The sequence below is a fragment of the Hyla sarda genome, chromosome 7 (genome assembly GCF_029499605.1).
Source record: "Hyla sarda isolate aHylSar1 chromosome 7, aHylSar1.hap1, whole genome shotgun sequence".
NCBI classification, from domain to species: Eukaryota; Metazoa; Chordata; class Amphibia; order Anura; family Hylidae; genus Hyla; species Hyla sarda.
The window spans coordinates 131,202,253-131,223,722 of record NC_079195.1 but is presented as its reverse complement, the minus strand read 5'-3'; the positions used below and the strand labels follow the sequence as shown (position 1 = coordinate 131,223,722).

Below are 21,470 nucleotides of genomic sequence, written 5' to 3'. Positions count from 1 at the left end.
TAATAGAAGTAATTTACAAATCTGTTTTAACTTTCGGAGCCAGTTGATTGATATATATAAAAAAAAGTTTTTGGCCTGGAATACCCCTTTAAGTGATAGTCTGGAGTCATTTGAAAAACAATGAAAATTATCAAAAACTAAAAGTTAGGAGCCAGGATTGATTTATTAATTTTTTTTTAAAGCAATTATTTTTTTTTTTTTTTTTTTTTGGGCGAAAGCTGTAGATTTTACTGGTACCAGTTTTGTGTAGTATTGATTTTTCTGGGATTCAAACTATTATTTTTTTTTCTGGGATGTGATGTGATCATAAATGAGATTTTTTGAATTTTGGGCTTACACCATTGATCATGCGTTTTTATTGGAAAAAAGGGGAAATAATTTTTATTGGGAAGGGGGAATTTTCTTAATATTTATTTATTTTCCATTACACTTTTTTGGCCTCCTTGTGGCCTATTATCACTAATCAGTTGCTTATATATTTATCTATGAGATGAACGTTTTATTGCTACAGTCTGCCATAGGCAAGCTGTATCAATTGCTGACTTACAAGGAATAGTACAGACCTTCTGTAGACATTGTGTCTTCGATGACATTACCAGGACCTACCAGGTATGATGCAGGTCCAACTCCCGAGTGTGTGTCCTACTTACCTGACCCATGAGGTAAATGAGGGCAGGGTTAAGCCCTCCCTATCATGGAGAAGACCAGCATATGGAACAAGGGGCGGTCTACTATCTGCTGAGAAAACCCAGGAAGATGGCCGCCTGACTGTTAGATCATCCACTGCTCCCCCCAGCAACACAGTGCGGTGACGCAGCTTCTACTCACCCAGTAGAGTATACAGTGAAACTGCGTGTTTCTCATCCGTCGGGCATAATCTGAGGGTGCTGTGCGCACGGCTGGCAAAAACCTAGGCACCAAAACAAAATTCTGAGTTGTCAGGTCATGTGATCTGTGAGACAAAATAAACAACATGGCCAAGATGACATTGGTTAATTGCTTTTATTTTCGGTTTCGGTTATGTTTTTGATGCATTGTCCAGTCCTAGGCCATTTTGGTGGACTCTAGCATCCTTATACTACATCAGGACCATTTATATTGATGTAATATATAATTCCCTGACGTGCCATGGCTTCCCCCAGGAAAGAGTATTGTTAACTGGTGCCAGGAAATGGAAGACACAGTCAATGTTGATCTTTTTGTGTTTTTTTATTTTTTTTTTGCTCTTGTGGTTCTTTGTTGTGGAATGAGTTGTTCTCGCTTTACTATTATTAGTGTGTACTTTATGGAGGAAGTCAAAAATACAAGAGATCATACTATTTTCATAAATGTATTTTGATGTTTATTTTCCTACTAAACTGTATAAACCCAATATGTTAGCCTGTGTACTAATAGTTGTGCCAATAAAGCCGGGTGCATTCTGCTCCTATCTGGTAAGTGCTTTGATCACCTCACATGGATATCTGTATAGGGGTTCCCTGTTATCGAGCTCCGTGTGCGGTGATCAGAGCTCGATCAGATAAACACCGTACAAAGTTTCATCTCCTGAACACCTACAGTATAAAGGTGCTGATAAAATAAGGATATCACTTCCACATCAGGACTTTAAACCTTGGTGAAAATCCTTTGCTGACCTTTGTGCTACCATTCAGCATTGCTGACCACAAATATCCGATTTTAACTACGGTAGTTAAGCTGATCAGAAACATGTTCCGGAATTTTCTTTTAAGTATTCATTCTTATCAATATCGGTACATACCGTATTTTTTGCCGTATAAGATGCACTTTTTCTTCCCCAAAACAGTGGGGGAAAAGTTGGTGCGTCTTATACGGCGAATACACACCTATCGGGTCGGTCCCTGCGGCCATCAACGGCCGGGACCCGCGGCTAATACAGGACATCACCGATCGCGGTGATGCCCTGTATTAACCCTTCAGACGCGGCGATCAAAGCTGACCGCCGCGTCTGAAGTGACACTAACCCGGCTGCTCAGTCGGGCTGTTCGGGACCGCCGTGGTGAAATCGCGGCGTCCCGAACAGCTTACAGGACACAGGGAGGGACCTTACCTGCCTCCTCGGTGTCTGTTCCAGGCCGGGATTCCCTTTCATGGCCGGCGCTCTCCTTCGACGTCATCGCGCACGCCGTCCAGTCATCCAAAAGGAGCGGCGTGCGTAGCAACGTGATGACGGCGACTGAGAGCGTGGATCCCGGGGAAGAAGACGTCCGGAGCGTCGGGGACACCCCGGGGACGCGGCGACAGCGATGGAGCGATATTCAGGGCAGCAGTGGCAGGTCCGGAGCGGCGGGGACACGTGAGTATTACCTCCTATCCAGTGGTCTTCAACCTGCGGACCTCCAGATGTTGCAAAACTACAACTCCCAGTATGCCCGGACAGCCAATGGCTGTCCAGGCATGCTGGGAGTTGTAGTTTTGCAACATCTGGAGGTCCGCAGGTTGAAGATTACTGTTGGGTTCAGAATCTTTTTTTTTTTTTTTTGTCTAGATTTTGCACCTTTAAAATTGGGTGCGTCTTATATGCCGGTGCGTCCTATAGGGCGAAAAATACAGTAATTTTCTGGCCTTCTTTCTCCCTTTGTTTCTGAAATATTTATTACGTTCCTATCAGCAGCGTGACTTGTTCCTTACACCATGAGGACTGAAGCAGACAAGTCTGAACCCCCACCTCTTTCCTCATGAAGCCTTTGGAAATCCTCATTTTGTGATGACTCAGGATACAGTACAGTCAGGAAATCCAGCAGAAAGCTGATTTATCCTCCAGCACAGAAGACATTCATCATGTCATTAATTCATGTCTTGGTTTAATAGGTTGTGATATATATTATTATAATGGGTTTTTTTTTTTTTTTTTTTTTTTTGGGGGGGGGGGGGGGGCTCATATTTATTTACTTATTTTTTCTCCACTAAATGGTTTTATTTTATAAAGACAATTCATATACCATATTTCCTATTTGAGGGTTCATCCACGCAGGACCTCCCACTGAGCCAGATTAAAGAGCTACTTTGTAAGATCAACTCCCATTCTAGCAAACTTGAGCAATCCTTATATTAAAAGAATACCTAGTAGGTATTGACCGATATCGATTTTTATTTTAGGGCCGATACTGATAATCTGTGGAGGTTAAGGCCGATAGCCGATAACTTATACCGATATTCCGGTATAAGTTATCAGCTATTTATCCTTTAAATAAATGAACTGCACCGGCTTTTGCGGTACCAGAGACCGCCACCGCCACCCGCCTCTCTCCCCCTGCCTGTCCTGGGGTCCTCCTGAGTCCTACCGCTGCCCCCCCCCCCCTCCCCGCCTATCCTCTGGCCAGAGACCGCCGCCGCCCGCTTCTCTCCCCCTGCCGATCCTTAGTCCAACCACTGCCACATTCCCGGTTTTATAATTACCTGTTCCCAGGCAGCGGCGGCAGCTGACTCTGGCCGGGGCGGTGCGGTGGGGGGAGCAGTGCGGTGGGGGGTGCGCGGTGCGGTGTGTAAAGTAATTGCCGATAACGTCCAAAATCGTGAATATTGGCCGATAATATCGGCCAAACCGATAATCTGTCGATCCCTAATACCTATACATCTGAATGGCTACAGTCTGTTAAAAGGTAACACTTGATGATCCAAGCATCCGTTGACAAATATTCCTGCCCCTAGAATACTCTCACTTCAGCAGATAAACATTCCAATGCTGTCCGCTTTGTTCTCTTGTGTGACTAGAAACCATAGTCCACCAACTCCATCCACAAGCAAATATCTAGTATAGAGACACCACGCAGTTGTGTAAACTTTCATGGGCGGTGTCCATTTTTTCAAACTTGCACTGTGTATCCCACCACTAATTTACGTAGACTGGAGATCACGGGACCACCTGTCTATATAAAAACAAGTAGATGTTAACCAGCAGGCCAGGAAAAATGTATTTTTTTGCCTTACAAGTAACATGATATATTTAAACAGTTTTGCTGCTCCTTCTCTTACCAGTTGGCTTTATTTGCCTCAATAAAATGTCATTTTGGTCACACTGCTCGCTGGTATGATTTGTAATATGTCAAAGTCCCATAGTGACTGCTGTCTGAGCTGGTCGTCCCTTTCTGTATGGATCTCTTTAGACTCATATCAAGTGCCTTGTGAGTACCAACCATGTGGGCGAGCAAAGGGACTGGGATCTGTACCGCTCTGTCATTTACTTACTTCATGTTGGGGGTTTCTTGTCACAGGTTTTGTATGAAATTCCTCTTTTCCCATATGTGCAGCTCACTGGAAATGATGGTACTGTACTATAATAATAAAAGTGGTGGATCTGTATCAACTAGTGCCGGTGAAAAGAGAAGCATCTGCCTATAGCAACCAAAAAGTCTCTGATAACTGGCATCTGATGGGTGCAGAGAAAACTGCTCCATGTGTGTGTATGAGCATTACTATTCTAGTATGTGGTGAAATGTCATATGGCTTTTTTGTATTTCTGTACACCTGGTTCCTCTCATGTCAACGGAAACAGGAAGAATCGACAGACGTTATTTACACGTAACGATGGGAGGGGGATGAGATGTGTGGTCTGCCAAGGTGAAACTCTGGTAATGGTAAAATATTAATCCTGTACATGAGGTGTGGGAAGCAATGAACAGTTTGACTAATTACGACATTTTATATGTTGCTTTCATGATGGGCTTCAGAAGCAATCCAAACCTAATAGACTTTGTTTGGTCTATTGAAGCCTATGAGAAGACAAAACCAGAAGTCTGCTGGAAAGAAAAGCCTGAAAATGGCTAAAAGGAACCTGACACCAGCAGATTGTATATGAAACTGCTGGCGCTATGGGGTAGTTATAGCATCATAGACATACATGTGCTATTGGCCATGTCAATAACATGTGTATATGAAACTGCTGGCGCTATGGGGTAGTTATTGCATTCTAGACATACATGTGCTATTGGCCATGTCAATAACATGTGTATATGAAACTGCTGGCGCTATGGGGTAGTTATTGCATCATAGACATACATGTGCTATTGGCCATGTCAATAACATGTGTATATGAAACTGCTGGCGCTATGGGGTAGTTATTGCATCATAGACATACATGTGCTATTGGCCATGTCAATAACATGTGTATATGAAACTGCTGGCGCTATGGGGTAGTTATTGCATTCTAGACATACATGTGCTATTGGCCATGTCAATAACATGTGTATATGAAACTGCTGGCGCTATGGGGTAGTTATTGCATCATAGACATACATGTGCTATTGGCCATGTCAATAACATGTGTATATGAAACTGCTGGCGCTATGGGGTAGTTATTGCATCATAGACATACATGTGCTATTGGCCATGTCAATAACATGTGTATATGAAACTGCTGGCGCTATGGGGTAGTTATTGCATTCTAGACATACATGTGCTATTGGCCATGTCAATAACATGTGTATATGAAACTGCTGGCGCTATGGGGTAGTTATTGCATTCTAGACATACATGTGCTATTGGCCATGTCAATAACATGTGTATATGAAACTGCTGGCGCTATGGGGTGGTTATTGCATTCTAGACATACATGTGCTATTGGTCATGTCAATAACATGTGTATATGAAACTGCTGGCGCTATGGGGTAGTTATTGCATTCTAGACATACATGTGCTATTAGCCATGTCAATAACGTGTATATGAAACTGCTGGCGCTATGGGGTAGTTATTGCATTCTAGACATACATGTGCTATTGGCCATGTCAATAACGTGTATATGAAACTGCTGGCGCTATGGGGTGGTTATTGCATTCTAGACATACATGTGCTATTGGCCATGTCAATAACATGTCACCTGTTGTACTTTGTTTATGACTTGTAAATTAGCCTTGAGTCACCATGGTGGTCTGTTGGTGTCCCAGCACTGTAATTCTACTTGGTGATGGATAATTCTCACGGATTGTGACACCAGCCTAATATTCTGTCTTCAGACTTATATTGGTGGCACTGAGCATCAACATGATGTGAACAGGGCCTTTAAACTGTATTGGAAAGCATAGAAGTCTGCACTTTACTATACAGTGGTCCCTCAACATACGATGGTAATCCGTTCCAAATGGACCATTGTTTGTTGAAACCATTGTATTTTGAGGGATCCGTGCAATGTAACGTATAGGACAGTGGTCTACAACCTGCGGACCTCCAGATGTTGCAAAACTACAACACCCAGCATGCCCGGACAGCCGTTGGCTGTCCGGGCATGCTGGGAGTTGTAGTTTTGCAACATCTGGAGGTCCGCAGGTTGAAGACCACTGGTAAAGGAAGTTGTACTCACCTGTCCCCGTCGCTCCGGACCGTCACCGCTGCCTTGGATGTCGCCCTCCATCGATGTCCCCGGAGTGTCCCCGACGCTCCGCAAGGCCTCTGCTTCCCAGGCATCCTCGCTCTCCGTCGCCGCCATCACGTCGCTACGCACTCCGCTCCTATTGGATGACGGGACGGTGTACGCAGCGACGTGATGACGATGATGGAGAGCGCTGACGACGCAGGGGATCCCAAAGAGGACGTGCCGGAGCCCCGAGGACAGGTGAGTGACCATCACCGGAGCTCACGGGGCACCGTAAACGGCTATCCGGCGGCAGCTGAAGCAGTCTGTGCTGCTGGATAGCGTTTATGCGATGGCCCCGACATACAAAAGCCTTGTATGTTGATGCTGCCTTCAACATGCGATGGCCTCTGAGAGGCCATCGTATGTTGAAATTATCGTATGTCTGGGCAATCGTAGGTCGGGGATCACTTGTACAGTGGATAATAAAGATGCATAGCACATGTTTTGAACTTTTAAAACTTCTGTGGTTGACAAACACTATTCTATGGCTGCATAGTGACTTACATTAAAGCGTTCTGTCAGCAGTATACGTCACAGTTACTCCTGATTTATATGTCCAGTAGAAGGCTGAGACGTATAACAAAGCCATGCCAATCGTTTGTATACTTTCTGTACATACTGTTATCTTGGTTATACTGAGATTTACTCATGTTGTACAGGATAAGATGAAATTACAGGTCCAGAACGATCATATAGCAGCATTTGGCAGACAGTTGGCTTGTGGCGTAGAGCCAGTTTACTAGTAAACATACAAGTATTGAAGGGCAGTTTGGATAGAGCACTGACAGCCGACTGTATGGTCAGACTACATCTGTATATGTGTAAGGGAACAATAATGTGTTCTGACATTCTTACTTATTGTAAGATTTTATCTTTTGCTTATTCTAAGAAAAAGGAACCAGACGTTCTTTCTGTGGTTGCTTTATGCTGCAAGTAGACAGAACTCGTGTCATGTGATGGCCTGGAGTTTAATGAGTCAGGCAGCAGAACTTGTACACAAAAGGTGTATGTACACATTAGGCTGAGTTCACACTATGTTTTCGATATACGGGGACCGGATCCGGATCCCCATCTCATTTATTTCAATCAACCGACCGAAGTTAGACTCTGTGACTCCGGTCAGCTCATTTTTGCCCCGTATACGGTTTTCTGACTGGACCTAAAACCATGGTATACCGCGGTTTTAGGTCCGGTCAGAAACTTAGAGACTTAATTTTTGCCTCGTATCCATCTGACTCCGGCCAATTCACATGGGAGGGGTCTGGGAGTGGTTTATTCACTTCTCCCCGTTAAAGCCTGATGGATCACATTGTAAGTCATACCTGTGACCTTTGCTTAGAGCAGAATATTGACAGGTTCCCTTTTAAATTACACCTATGAAGCTGTTTGACAAAACAAAGATGTATCCAAGTTTTTTTTTTTATTTTTTTTATCCCTTTTAAGTCTAATCATGAGCTCATCTGTCTATGCAGTTTAACAAAATCGTTTTTTCTAGTACTTTGTGGCATTAGGTGCTATTTCTTATCTTATGTGTTAAAGTGGTTGTCCCATCTGTTTAGGGTATATAGATATCTTAGAAGGGACCACTCTTATGGAGACCTCTTTATGACCTACAGAAGAGAGATGCCAATAAGCAGCAGCTCTAGCGACTTCTGTACTCCCAGCGGAATCCTAGCGGAATCTTGCTACCCCCAGCATGGAAAAGGGTCTGTTCCATGTTGGGGGTGGTAGTAGAGGGGCTGAGGGATTGATCGCACCGGGTCTCACTTCTGAGACCTGATCAAATGTTATTAAGCAGGGGAGCGGGCGGATGTTCCGATCCCCTGCAATGTACAGTAAACTTTCATTTTTAAATTCCCTACCAGGAGCCCTGAATGGCTGGGACCGAGGAGCCAATCAGGGCTCCTGGCAGGGTTTTAATATAGAAGTGCTGTGGTGGGCAAAGATGTATAGAATCGCTGGGGGGTATATATCTGGCCCCTCCAGCGTTTCTATATATCTTTCCCCCTGCTGCGCTATATCAAACTTAGTGCCCGCTGTGCTTGAATAAATGTACTGCCCCCCCAGCGCTATTATATATCTATACTGACCCCCGCTGCACATATACTGACCCCCGTTGCCCTGATTGGCTCCTCGGTCCCGGCCATTCAGGGCTCCTGGTGGACTGGTGGGGAATTTTAAAAATGAAAGTTTACTGTACATTGCAGGGGATCGGAACATGCCGCCCGCTCCCCTGCTTAATAAAATCGGATCGGATCGGGTCTCAGAAGTGAGACCCGGTGCGATCAATCCCTCAGCCCCTGTACTACTACCCCCAACATGGAACAGACCCTGTTCCATGATGGGGGTAGTAGTACAAGCACTAATGTAGTCAGAATTTGCAGAGACTTTTTTTCTGTCACACAGAATACATTTTGTGCGACAGAAAAAAAAACCTGCGACAGAAAGAAAGGGAAAAAAAGACGAGTACACTGAAAAAAAAAAACCCACCCGATACTCCAGTCTTAGTAAATGAGGGCCACTGACTGCTTTGGGGAGCTCATATATGTGCCCTAGGAGACAGAGGGTCCTGCTCTGTGTTCTTTTCACCTGTTTGCAGAAGAGGAGCCAACCTTGTACAGTCCCGTTGCATTCTACATTGCGGCTCCCCTGCTAGATGCTGGTGCCTAGAAGAGAAGGCAGTTGGTCTGAAGTTTATATGGAGCCTAAAGTCTCGTACTTAGATGACTGGGTGACAGTCTGAAATAGTGACTGTGCCCTACTGTGCAGACTAAGAAAAAGTAATGCAGGAGGGGTTTATGTATGTTTTTAGGTGTTATGTCTCATGATATATTTTTGTTTTTCCAGAAAACGGTTATGGATTATAAAGAAATTGCTCTACAATATGTGCTTGACATCCGAAGCTTTCTGAATGATTCTCTCAAAGAACTTGAACCATGCCACCTTATAATACTGACATTTGCCTCCACATTGGTGGTGGTATGGGTGTATAACTTTGTCTTTCAACGAGAGAGTAAGTATTTTAGTTTTATCAAGTGCTTCAATATATATAGTTTCAGTGTATGTTTTGCCATCATAATCTGTTCCATCCTACAGGGCTAAGGTCAATATTCAGGTAACATGTTGTTATGCTCTTTTTGTATGAAGCATGCATCCATGCAGCCTAAGGATAAAATGTTAAATCTCCAGTTTATTATTACAGGTCCATGTAAGCTTAGTTTTATGGAGCAACAATATTTGTGGTGCCAAGTCTATGGAGCCATAATGTGCCTCTGTGCATTTATAATTTAATATGGAGGCATACAGAGTTTTATGCCATAGTTTGTGTGATCCGATACTATATTGCAGTCAATTGCGTCAGGGGATTATAGCAGGTGCATCCCCTGGAAATTTGGCAGATCTAGCTCAGCAAATTGCCAGTGCAGGGGACTACCTCTATTCGGCCTCCTTAGAGTTGGCTCGCTGCGGTGCCTTTGCCTCGGGAAATCTAGTGGCTCTTCGGCGTTCCATGTGGCTTAAGGCTTGGAATGCCTATGCGGCCTCTAAGCGTTCCCTTACTGAGCTTCCCTTTCTGGAGTCTCGTCTCTTTGGTAAGTGCCAGATGAGATCATCTCTGAGGCTACCGGGGGCAAGAGTTCCCTCTTGCCCCCAAAATCGTAAGCGATGCTCGGACTCGCAGCAGAAGGTTTCTTCCTTTCGCTCCTTTTTATTTCTCGGGTCCCTCAGACAAACCGGTAACCTCGCAGGATAGGATGGCGCTGTCCTTCAAGTCTCTCCCCTCCTGTAAATCGGGGCCCAGCTCCAACCGCCCCTCTTCCAAGTCTGGGACTCGCAAGCCTCCCATTGCCTGAGGGTGCACCCCCATCTGAGTCTTCTCCTTGGGTGGGCGGTCGCCTGTCCTTCTTTCGGGACTTTTGGCTAGCGCACATTCAGGATGCTTGGGTCCGTCAGGTCGTGTCTCAGGGCTATCAAATTGAATTCTCCTCTCTTCCCCAAGATCGTTTTTCCAGGTCCCGACCCCCTTGGTCTCCTGCTCTTTTTTCAGGGTTCTACGTAGTTCCAAAGAAGGGCGGCACTGTCCGGCCCATTCTCGACTTGAAGCTTCTAAACCGTCATGTACTGCTGCAACATTTCCGGATGGAATCCTCTTTCATGGACATACGGGATGCCTACTTGCACATTCCTGTCTTCCCAGCCCACCAGCGTTTTTTCAGGTTTGTGGTTCCTGCGGGTCATTTTCAGTTTGTCGCCCTGCTCTTCAGACTTTCTAAGTCGCTCCACCGCTGACCCCGGCGAGTGGTCCCTTCACCCAGAGGTCTTCGATCATATCTGTCACCGCTGGGGAACTTCAGACATTGAGCTTTTCACGTCCCGCCGGAACAGGAAAGTCACTTGCTTCGTCTCCAGGTCGCGGGGTCCCCTGGCAGTGGACGCTCTCATGGTTCCTTGGACCCCCTTCACTCTCCCCTATTGCTTCCCTCTGCTTCTCTTTCTTCCCAGGGACGTCCGAAAACTCAAGGCGGAGGGCGGCTGGGCGATTCTGGAGGCTCTGGATTGGCCTCGTCGCATGTGGTATGCGGACGTGGTCAGTCTCTTGGCAGACGTTCCCTTCCCTCTTCCATATCGTCCCAACCTCCTCCGGTCTCAAGGTCCTCTTTGCTACCCCAATTCACTTCCGCAGCCTTTGACGGCGTGGCGGTTGAAACTGCGGTTTTGAGGCCTCGGGGATTCTCTAACCGTGTGATCCGGACAATGCTCCGTGCCCGGAAGCCCTCGTCCGCCAGGATATACCACCGTACCTGCTGGACATATTTCTGTTGGTGTGAGGCTCGTTCTATCTCTCCCACCTCTTTTTCCCACTTTGCTGAATCTCTTGGCCTTTTTGCAGTTGGGCCTGGAAACGCGCCTTTCCCTCAGTTCCATAAAGGCGCAGGTTTCAGCACTTTCTGTTCTCTTCCAACGCCCCCTTGCTGCTGACCTTCATGTGTGCACTTTTGTGCAGGGTGTGGCTCATGAGGTCCCTCCCTTTTGGTCTCCCACTGCACCTTGGGACCTCAACCTCATTTTGGATGCTCTGCGGGGCACTCAATTTGAGCCTCTTGGGCAGGTTTCCCTTCGATTCTAGAAAAAGGGAGAGAAGGAGCGCTCCATAGTGTAATATTGCCAGTAATGACAAACGCCAAATGTGAACGAGCGCTTACCATACAGGGGTGTGGAAATTTAAAAAAAAAACTACTTGTCCAAGGGACTAAAGCGGAACACAATCTACTTGTCCCTCAAGAAAATCCACTTGTCCTGGTAGATAAAATAATTTCGACCAAAATAGTACGATTCACCCCACTAGACCACCAGGGATGGATATAAGATCCTTTAGACACTGCTGTCAACTAAGACAGCGGTTATCTAATGGATTAATAGCGGCCGCAGTGATCGCAGCATGCCAGGCTATTAGCGGAGGGAGAGCTGTAGCTCCTTTTACGCCCGAGACAACCACAGAAAAGTCTAGATGTAACTTTTTGATCACCATAAAAAATTTCTCATATGAAGTGACCAAAAATGAGCAATTCTGGACTATTCTTTACATTTCCACCGTTCACCATACGGTTTAATTAACATTATATTTTAATAGCCTGGACATTTCCACATGCAACGATACCACTTATGTTTATTTTTGTACATTATTTTTATTTAAAGAAAATTGGAAACTTTTATTAGGAAAGGGGCTTATTCGCATATATACGCACTTTTTAAAATATTTTAATCACTATTTTTCAGTCTTCATAGGGACATGTGTTACTGGGGGGGGGGTTCTGCTTCTCCAGTTTATGTGCTGCATTTTGTGTCAGAAAATGCTGGAAGTTGCATTTAGTTACTAGATAACTACAACACCCAGCATGCCCTGATACAGTCTATGGTTGTGTGGGTGTTGCAGCATGTTGCACTGTATAGTAGGACAGTTAAGGTTATTGTGTAACATGCTGGGAGTTGTAGTTATGGTTTGTGTCAGCTGCAGAGCCATAGGCTGTGTCAAGGAATACTCGGAATTACAGTTAGTAACTACAACACCCAGCATGCCCTGATACAGCCTATGGTTGTGTGGGTGTTGCAGCATGTTGCACTGTATAGTACAGTTAAGGTTATTGTGTAACATGCTGGGAGTTGTAGTTTTGGTTTGTGTCAGCTGCAGAGCCATAGGCTGTGTCAGGGAATACTGGGAATTGCAGTTAGTAACTACAACACCCAGCATGACCTGATGCAGCCTATGGCTCTGCAGCTGACCCGAACCAAAACTACAACTCCCAGCATGTTACACTTTATAGTTCTACAGTTTAGGTTATGGTGCAACATGCTGGGAGTTGTAGTTTTGGTTCGGGCATGTTTGCGTGCATCCGTGGGGCTCTTGGTCGGCGGGAGAGTATGAAGGGGTGGGATTCTAGTGGTGCAATAAAGTGCGGGGGGCCAGAAACCACTAAAAATAAATAAAATTAGATGGTACAACTGGCGGCGGCAGTGCCTCCCCCCCCCCCCCCCCCCCCCCCACATCATACACACATCACAGATACATCATACACATATACACTCAAACCATACATATACACCATACATATGCACACATCATACATACACCTGCCACTGTCCCCCCCCCCCCCACATCATATATTACATACACACATCACAGACATCATACACACATCACACATACATACACACACATCATACATACACCGCTGCCCACCCCACATCATCAGACATCATACACACATTATCCATTACATACACATCACACATAGACAGACATCATACACACACATCATACATTACATAGACATCATACACAAATTATACATTACATACACATCACACATAGACAGACACCATACACACATTATACATTACATACACATAGACATTATACACACATTATACATTACATACACATCACACATAGACAGACATCATAAACACATTATACATTACATACACACATCACACATAGATAGACATCATACACACATTATACATTACATACACACATCACACATAGACATCATACACACATTATACATTACATACACACATCACACATAGACATCATACACACATTATACATTACATACACACATCACACATAGACAGACATCATACACACATTATACATTACATACACACATCACACATAGACAGACATCATACACACATTATACATTACATACACACATCACACATAGACAGACATCATACACACATTATACATTACATACACACATCACACATAGACAGACATCATACACACATTATACATTACATACACACATCACACATAGACAGACATCATACACACATTATACATTACATACACACATCACACATAGACAGACATCATACACACATTATACATTACATACACACATCACACATAGACAGACATCATACACACATTATACATTACATACACACATCACACATAGACAGACATCATACACACATTACATACACATCACACATAGACAGACATCATACACACATTACATACACATCACACATAGACAGACATCATAAACACAGTATACATTACATAGACAAGACATCATACACACAGTATACATTACATACACATCACACATAGACATCATACACACATTATACATTACATACACACATCACACATAGACATCATACACACATTATACATTACATACACACATCACACATAGACATCATACACACATTATACATTACATACACACATCACACATAGACATCATACACACATTATACATTACATACACACATCACACATAGACAGACATCATACACACATTACATACACATCACACATAGACAGACATCATAAACACAGTATACATTACATAGACAAGACATCATACACACAGTATACATTACATACACATCACACATAGACATCATACACACATTATACATTACATACACACATCACACATAGACATCATACACACATTATACATTACATACACACATCACACATAGACATCATACACACATTATACATTACATACACACATCACACATAGACATCATACACACATTATACATTACATTCACACATAGACAGACATCATACACACATTATACATTACATACACACATCACACATAGACAGACATCATACACACATTACATACACATCACACATAGACAGACATCATAAACACAGTATACATTACATAGACAAGACATCATACACACAGTATACATTACATACACATCACACATAGACATCATACACACATTATACATTACATAGACATCATACACACATACACAACCACCCTTCCTGTCGCCTGCATTCTCTGTCTCCTCACCTGAGCCGCCATGAGTGGACATCAGAGCTGTAGTCCCGGCCGGTGTGATGTTACATGGGTTATAAATCTCCCCTCACACCGGACATCCTCTCCTCTCTCCCCTCCCCCGCTCTGTGTTTTCCCCGTGCAAACATGCAGCCTCCCCGTGGTAGATTAGGTCCTGTGGAGAAAGAGCAAGGGGAGGGGGAGGTATAGAGCTGTGTGCGGGGGAGGGGAGGAGCTGTGTGCCGAGCTGTGGACATCCTTTCTCTCCCCCTGTCTTTTTGTGTTATGTGTAGCTGCGTCCTCCATGATGATTAGATAAGGGGGCGGGGCTCAATTATGTAATGCAAACGTGCGACCTCGGGCTCTGCGGTCAGCTGCCGCCCCCTCCATACACTCTGAGCGCCGGTGTGAGGTGGAGACTTGCATCGGCTCCTGCGCCTCACACCGGCAGTACAGAAAAATAAGGGGGACGTCGGTCTGTCCCTGCTAGCCCGATACAGGGCTAAATATCTAAACAATTCACCTGCCCGGCGCCCAAAACTACTTGTCCCGGGCGTCGGGCGATATAATTTCCACATCCCTGCCATAAAATGTTGTGCAACGGCCAGCACAACATGGAGAGGAGTATATATCAATAGCCCACTGCTACCATTCTACAAGTGACCAGAAATAACCACAATCCACCTCCAAAAAGGGAACTTCAGGCGCTGAGGGACCAGATAGTAGTATAAGCAAATAGCTTTATTCCCAGCATGCAACGCGTTTCGCGCATCTGCGCTTCATCAGGCATAGGGGCAAGGGAACAGGAAACACATACATGTACTCCAGAGAATTAACCCCTTGCTGTCAGAACAAATCATTCAGCAAGGAAGTCACATGTTAACCCTTAATTTAACAAAAATTCTCACAATGAAATCAAACATGCAGTGGTGACAGCAGCAGAGTTCCACCTTAACAAAGTGCAAATAGTTGTGCAGACTGTAAACATTTAAATATATTGCACTACCTATAAAGGGCATGCTAGGATATATAATATATCACAACACTTAAAAATACAAGAATATACAAATATAAAATCAACGAGTGTTTTCAATAGTCTCATTGTGTCCATTCGGAAATAAAGTGCACAGTTTGAAAATCCAGTATGTTTCCTGGTTCCTCATTAACCGGGAATCATACTGGATTTTCAAATTGTGCAGTATATTTCCGAATAGACTCAATGAGACTATTGAAAACACCCGTTGATTTTATATTTGTATATTCTTGTATTTTTAAGTGTTGTGATTATACCCTAGCATGCACTTTATAGGTAGTGCAATATATTTAAATGTTTACAGGCTGCACAACTCTTCCACTTTGTTAAGGTGCAACTCTGCTGCTGTCACCACTGCATGTTTGCATGTCCGATTTCATTGTGAGAATTTTTGTTAAATTAAGGGTTAACATGTGACTTCCTTGCTGAATGATTTGTTCTGACAGCAAGGGGTTAATTCTCTGGAGTATATATGTGTTTCCTGTTCCCTTGCCCCTATGCCTGATGAAGCGCAGATGCGCGAAACGCGTTGCATGCTGGGAATAAAGCTATTTGCTTATACTACTATCTGGTCCCTCAGCGCCTGAAGTTCCATTTTTGGAGGTGGATTGTGGTTATTTCTTTCCTGGAAAGTAGACAAGGTGGTACTTTGGCCGGTACCCTCCTTTCAACCCAAGGTTGTGACTTCCTTTCATTTGAACGAGGAGATCATGTTTCCTTCATTTTGCCTGTCCCCTTCTCATCCGCGGGAACACTGGCTTCACAAGCTGGACTTGGTTCGGGCGGTTTGGACCTATTCGTCGGTCACTTCATCCTTCCCGAGGTGTGACTGTTTTTTTCTTCCTGGTGGGAGGCGCAAGGGGCTCCCTGCTTCCAAGGCCACTATCTCCCGCTTGTTAAGCTCCGCCATTTCGGAGGCATATAGTTGCAAGGTTAAGGTGCCCCCCTTTCGAGTGACGGCTCACTCCACCCATGCCATGGGGGCTTCCTGTGCGATCAGCCACCGGGCTTCAGCTCTGCAGGTTTGCAAGGCGGCAACTTGGTCGTCTCTGCATACCTTTTTGCCAAGTTTTAGTGTTCACACTTTTGCGTCCTCCGATGCAGGACGCAGGGTCTTGCAGGCGACAGTTCAGCCATCTGCCTGAGTTTTTTCTTCTGGCTGGAATGCTTTAGGACGTCCCATGGTCCTGTGATGGGGGAGGCAATGGGGCAGCAGCGGCGGTCTCTGGGCGGTGCGGGGGGCGGGGCATTATTGGCAAGGTAATTGCCGATACCGATAATGCCCAAAATTGTGAATACCGGCCAAACCGATAATCGGTCGATCCCTAGTATTTTCTGTTGGTTTTTAGGTACAATTGATGTGTGTGTGTGTATATATATATATATATATATGTATATGTATATATATATATATATATATATATATATATATATATATATATATATATATATATATATATATATATTCCCTGCTTTTATCCTTCTATTTATCCTCTTACTTTTCCATGTTGGAATTTAATGAAAATCTTTTTTATTTTATTCCAACCGCACCAACTATGTAGAAAGTAAATGAAAGAAAGAAAGCAGGGGAGGGATGTTATATTAAGAAGCTCCTTGTAGAGACAGATCTCTGCAGGAGTGCCCATCGCTGTACAGTAGGGGCCATTTTATGGCAATCATGGGGGATTTCCACCTACTTATTTTAGAGAAATGAATGCAAGAAATAAAATTCCTCTTTATGTGATGCATATTACGAATGAATATAATAGAAATTAAGGAGTGTCTGCATTCAAACTGTGGCGGCTACAGGGAGCATTAATAGATATACTACTTGTTTAGGCCCTATGTGGGGACTTATCTCCTCTCATTGTTTATAACCTTTTGTTTAAGCTAAGAGGAAATATCCACCCTTTTCCTAACATCAAAGAGATGCTCACAGCAAGCCACCTGTCTGAAATTTGCATCATATAGGTCTTATAATAAGTGCAGAAATATATGAATAATAAATGGGACTCGCTCGAACAATGTCAGGTTGTGTTCTGCTCAGTTAATGTTCTCAGTGGGTTTATGTGTTTTGGTTATGTACATACATCAGTACAGGAACTAGGTTTAATTGCAGCTTTATAGAATAATTTTTCCTGCAGTTTTCCCCATTACCATTATGACTGTTGTAACATTACATTTTGTTTTTTAGTTTAGTTTTTGCCGTTTGTTTCCTTTGCAGCCTGGTGCGTCCACCACCACATCACTTGTCATTGATCTTGTTGCATACAGTCTCTGTCTGCTTTGTTCTCATATTACTGGTCTCCAGCATGGTTGTACACCCTCGCATTTCTTAGTCCCAGTACACCCTTTCATTATTACATGATATTCAAACTATAGAACATTTTGACTTTCGGGAAAGACATCTGAGAATCTTTGCAAGTTCTCCTGTCTTAACTGAAGTCAAGCAAATCCTGAAATACAGAGGAGATACTAAGAACATCATTGGGTCCTGACTGATCCAATTGACTTAGGCTACTTTCACACTATGAATTTCTCCATTTACAAACTTCCGTCACATGTTCCGTCACTACAGCTGCAAAACCCGGCCGTTACAAAACCCCTGACGGGCTTAACTAAATTGCATTGCAGCCTATGGAGTTTTGTAACTGCCAGTTTGCACCCGTATATGCCCGTAATTCATTACGGGCGTTATACAGTGACGGGACATCGTGGCGGAAAAATTAATGAATTACGGGCATATACGGGTGCAAACGGGCAGTTACAAAACTCCATAGGCTGCAATGCAATTTAGTTAAGCCCGTCAGGGGTTTTGTAACGGCCGGGTTTTGCAGCTGTAGTGACGGAACATGTGACGGAAGATTGTAAACGGAGAAATTCATAGTGTGAAAGGAGCCTTAAATGTGGTTGTTGGGTGTCCAGTATTTTATAGGAGTTGAGTGAAGAAAAATAAAAAGTACATGCACTTCTTTTGTGAAGATAGCCTTATATTGTATAAATCCTGACCAGGCAATTTAACCTGTGTATGTTTGAAATGTATTTTTTATATTTTTTAAATATCATGTTACTTTATTTCCTTTGAATGCTTGTTACATATATATGGGCTGTAATATTTTATATTGTGTAGGATTCCCCATGTTCTCTATGGCCTGAAGAGATCCTGTCAGGAGATCTATGCTGCCTGAACCAAAGGCAGTATGAAAACCTGACAGGCTCCTTTTTGTTACACTACACTGGACCCCTGGGGCAGTGGATTGAGAAGCATGAATTGCCTTTTGATACATTTGACTTGCAGCAGTGTTATATACGGTACTTGGTTACAATGCCATGCATACATCACATTTGTTCAAAGCTTTCTTCCTCATGGATCATAATTTCATGATTTTTTTTTTTTCATAATAGGTATAACGTCCAGATGTAAGAAGCAATTTTTCCGCTTGGTCCGGAAATTGCCTTATATAGGTTCAAAGGTAAGTATGCACAAACCTAGTGTGTTTTTTCCTAACCACGTTGGAGATTGAAAGTTGCCGAACATACTGACCTGTGAAGGCAGGATTGTTCTTTGTAAGAGCATAGTGCAGCAGTCTTGTGATAAGAATAGGAAGCTGCATTGTTACTTCACACAATCAATCTTACTAAATCCAGCGCTTCACATTATGTGACTTCACTATCACGGGACACTCCGTCCTCTTTCTTTCACATGTCTGCATTGCACAGATGTCTAGGAGTTTACTTCAGGTCATTTTACTGAAAGAGACAGTAAAGCGTGAAGTAATACTGGTAGATCTCTTTACTGTGTATCAGGTGGAAACATCCAGGGAGAGGGGCCGATTATATAGGATATTAAGTCAGTTATCTTACTTAAAAATACATTTGGGGGGGATTTTAATTTTTTTTATTTTTTAAGTCGGTTTAAACTTAATTTTTTTTCCTTTTTTAGAAATCAAAATACTATAGAATGCAGGTTCCTGTCTAATGTGGGGAATATTTCCTGTCTTTCAAACTTGAGGTTTGAGACCTTGTCAGAAAATTAGAAACTCTAGACATTGTTGATCATGGTCATAGATTGCTACAATTTATTCTCTTTCTCTCTGTATCGTTCTCCCCATACACACATTTAATGTAATCTCTAAATTGAACTATAACCCTTGAACCCACATGTACTTATACACCTGCATTTTGCCTCCTCGGATGACCAGTGCCACATGGACTGATATGTGCAGCATTTACTATACACCATACTATTAATGCAACAAACATGGCAAAGAAGCGTTCTATTATGATCGGAAATTTGTATTGGCAGATCTATAAGTAATGTTCACTTTCACAGTAAAATATTTAATCTTTACCTTATAAAATGTAGACATAAAGTTAACAAATAGACTCAGATTTATCAATCTGTCCAAAACTATCTGGCTTTGCCCATAACAACCAGTCACAGCTCATGTCTTAACGAGATCTGGTAACATGAAAGCTGAACTGTAATGTTATGGGCAAATCCAGACCGTTTTGGTTTTAGACAGATTGGACCATAGTGTTTTTTTGTCTGTAACAAAACTGGATTTGCCCTTAACAACCAAAGTGTTTTTTTTTTTTTCTTTACAGATTTGATTTCTACTATTCAGATTTGTGTGTATATCCATGACAAAAGGCTAAAACAAATCTTTTGTTGTCTTATTATAGTCATATACCCCTCTTGCCACACACAGTGGTGTGTGTGTGTTTTTTTTTTTTTTTTCCCCTTAATGATTTATACCCTTTTTTGTAGGTTGCTCTTACCATACACACAGCAGAAATATGTTTATTAGAGGGAGGGACAAAAAAGTCTAAAACTTACATTTTCTTTGCATAGATCCAGAAGGAACTGGATAAAGCATTAAATGATATGGCTCATAAAGTGCTAAATGCAAAAGATGGAATGAGCTTTGTGAAAACCCTCCCACGCAGTGGACTAAAGCAAGAACAAGTTATGGAGAAGCTGAAAGAATACACTGCTCTAGGTATAATAGACTTCCAGTTCACAAAATATGTGCTCCTAAAATTAAAAACTGGGGGTTTCAAACAAATTTTTCTGCTTTCAAGGATTTGTAGGGCTCTTGATAACGCAAGGGAATTCTAAGCTTGATATGAAGAGATTTCAATCTAAAAAAATGTGCAATCGGAGGTTAGATTAGACCGTTTTATTGTGAACCGATACATGCAGTTTACCTACAGCTGTGGTCATGGCTTCAGAAAAACTGTTTTGAGACCATTTTCCTAGAACTGTTCCTTGGAAAATTATGGTCACATAAGCAGTTTTTTGTGGTTTTATATACGGTTTAAGGTATACAACACCAAAAGCAAAACAAAAATAGTGCACTAGACAATACATATAAAGACAAATGAATCAAGGCAAAATGATGGCCATCAAACTAAAAATTTGCTTCGATATGCTTCCTCACGCCCCCTGAGGAAGCATATCGTAGTAAAATGATCGGTGGGATTGGGTAGGTATGGTCTAGCACCCGTATGGATTTTCCTCTATGCAACTGCAGGAGGTTGCCAATATTTGCCGGTTATGCACTTTATGTATGCCTTTTTGTCATGCTTTTACTGTATGCATTTCATCTTATTTCTTATCCATTCCTTTTGGGTCCATTCCCTGTACCTATTTCTGATTGTACTTTGGTAGCCTTTTTGTGTCCATCATCTTGCCTTTTAATGTTTGAATATGTTTGATAAAGATTAATTTGTCTT

At 42.9% G+C, this 21,470-nt stretch overlaps 1 protein-coding gene across 1 annotated transcript in view; it reads left to right on the top strand.

Moving 5' to 3' along the window:
• SGPL1 (sphingosine-1-phosphate lyase 1) overlaps window positions 1-21,470 on the top strand; it is a 59,258-nt gene that overhangs the window by 5,238 nt on the left and 32,550 nt on the right. The window contains exons 2-4 of the mRNA XM_056530746.1: window positions 9,216-9,381; window positions 19,137-19,204; window positions 20,587-20,734. Of these exons, the coding sequence (XP_056386721.1) occupies window positions 9,216-9,381; window positions 19,137-19,204; window positions 20,587-20,734 (382 nt within the window). The remainder of the gene's footprint in view (window positions 1-9,215; window positions 9,382-19,136; window positions 19,205-20,586; window positions 20,735-21,470) is intronic.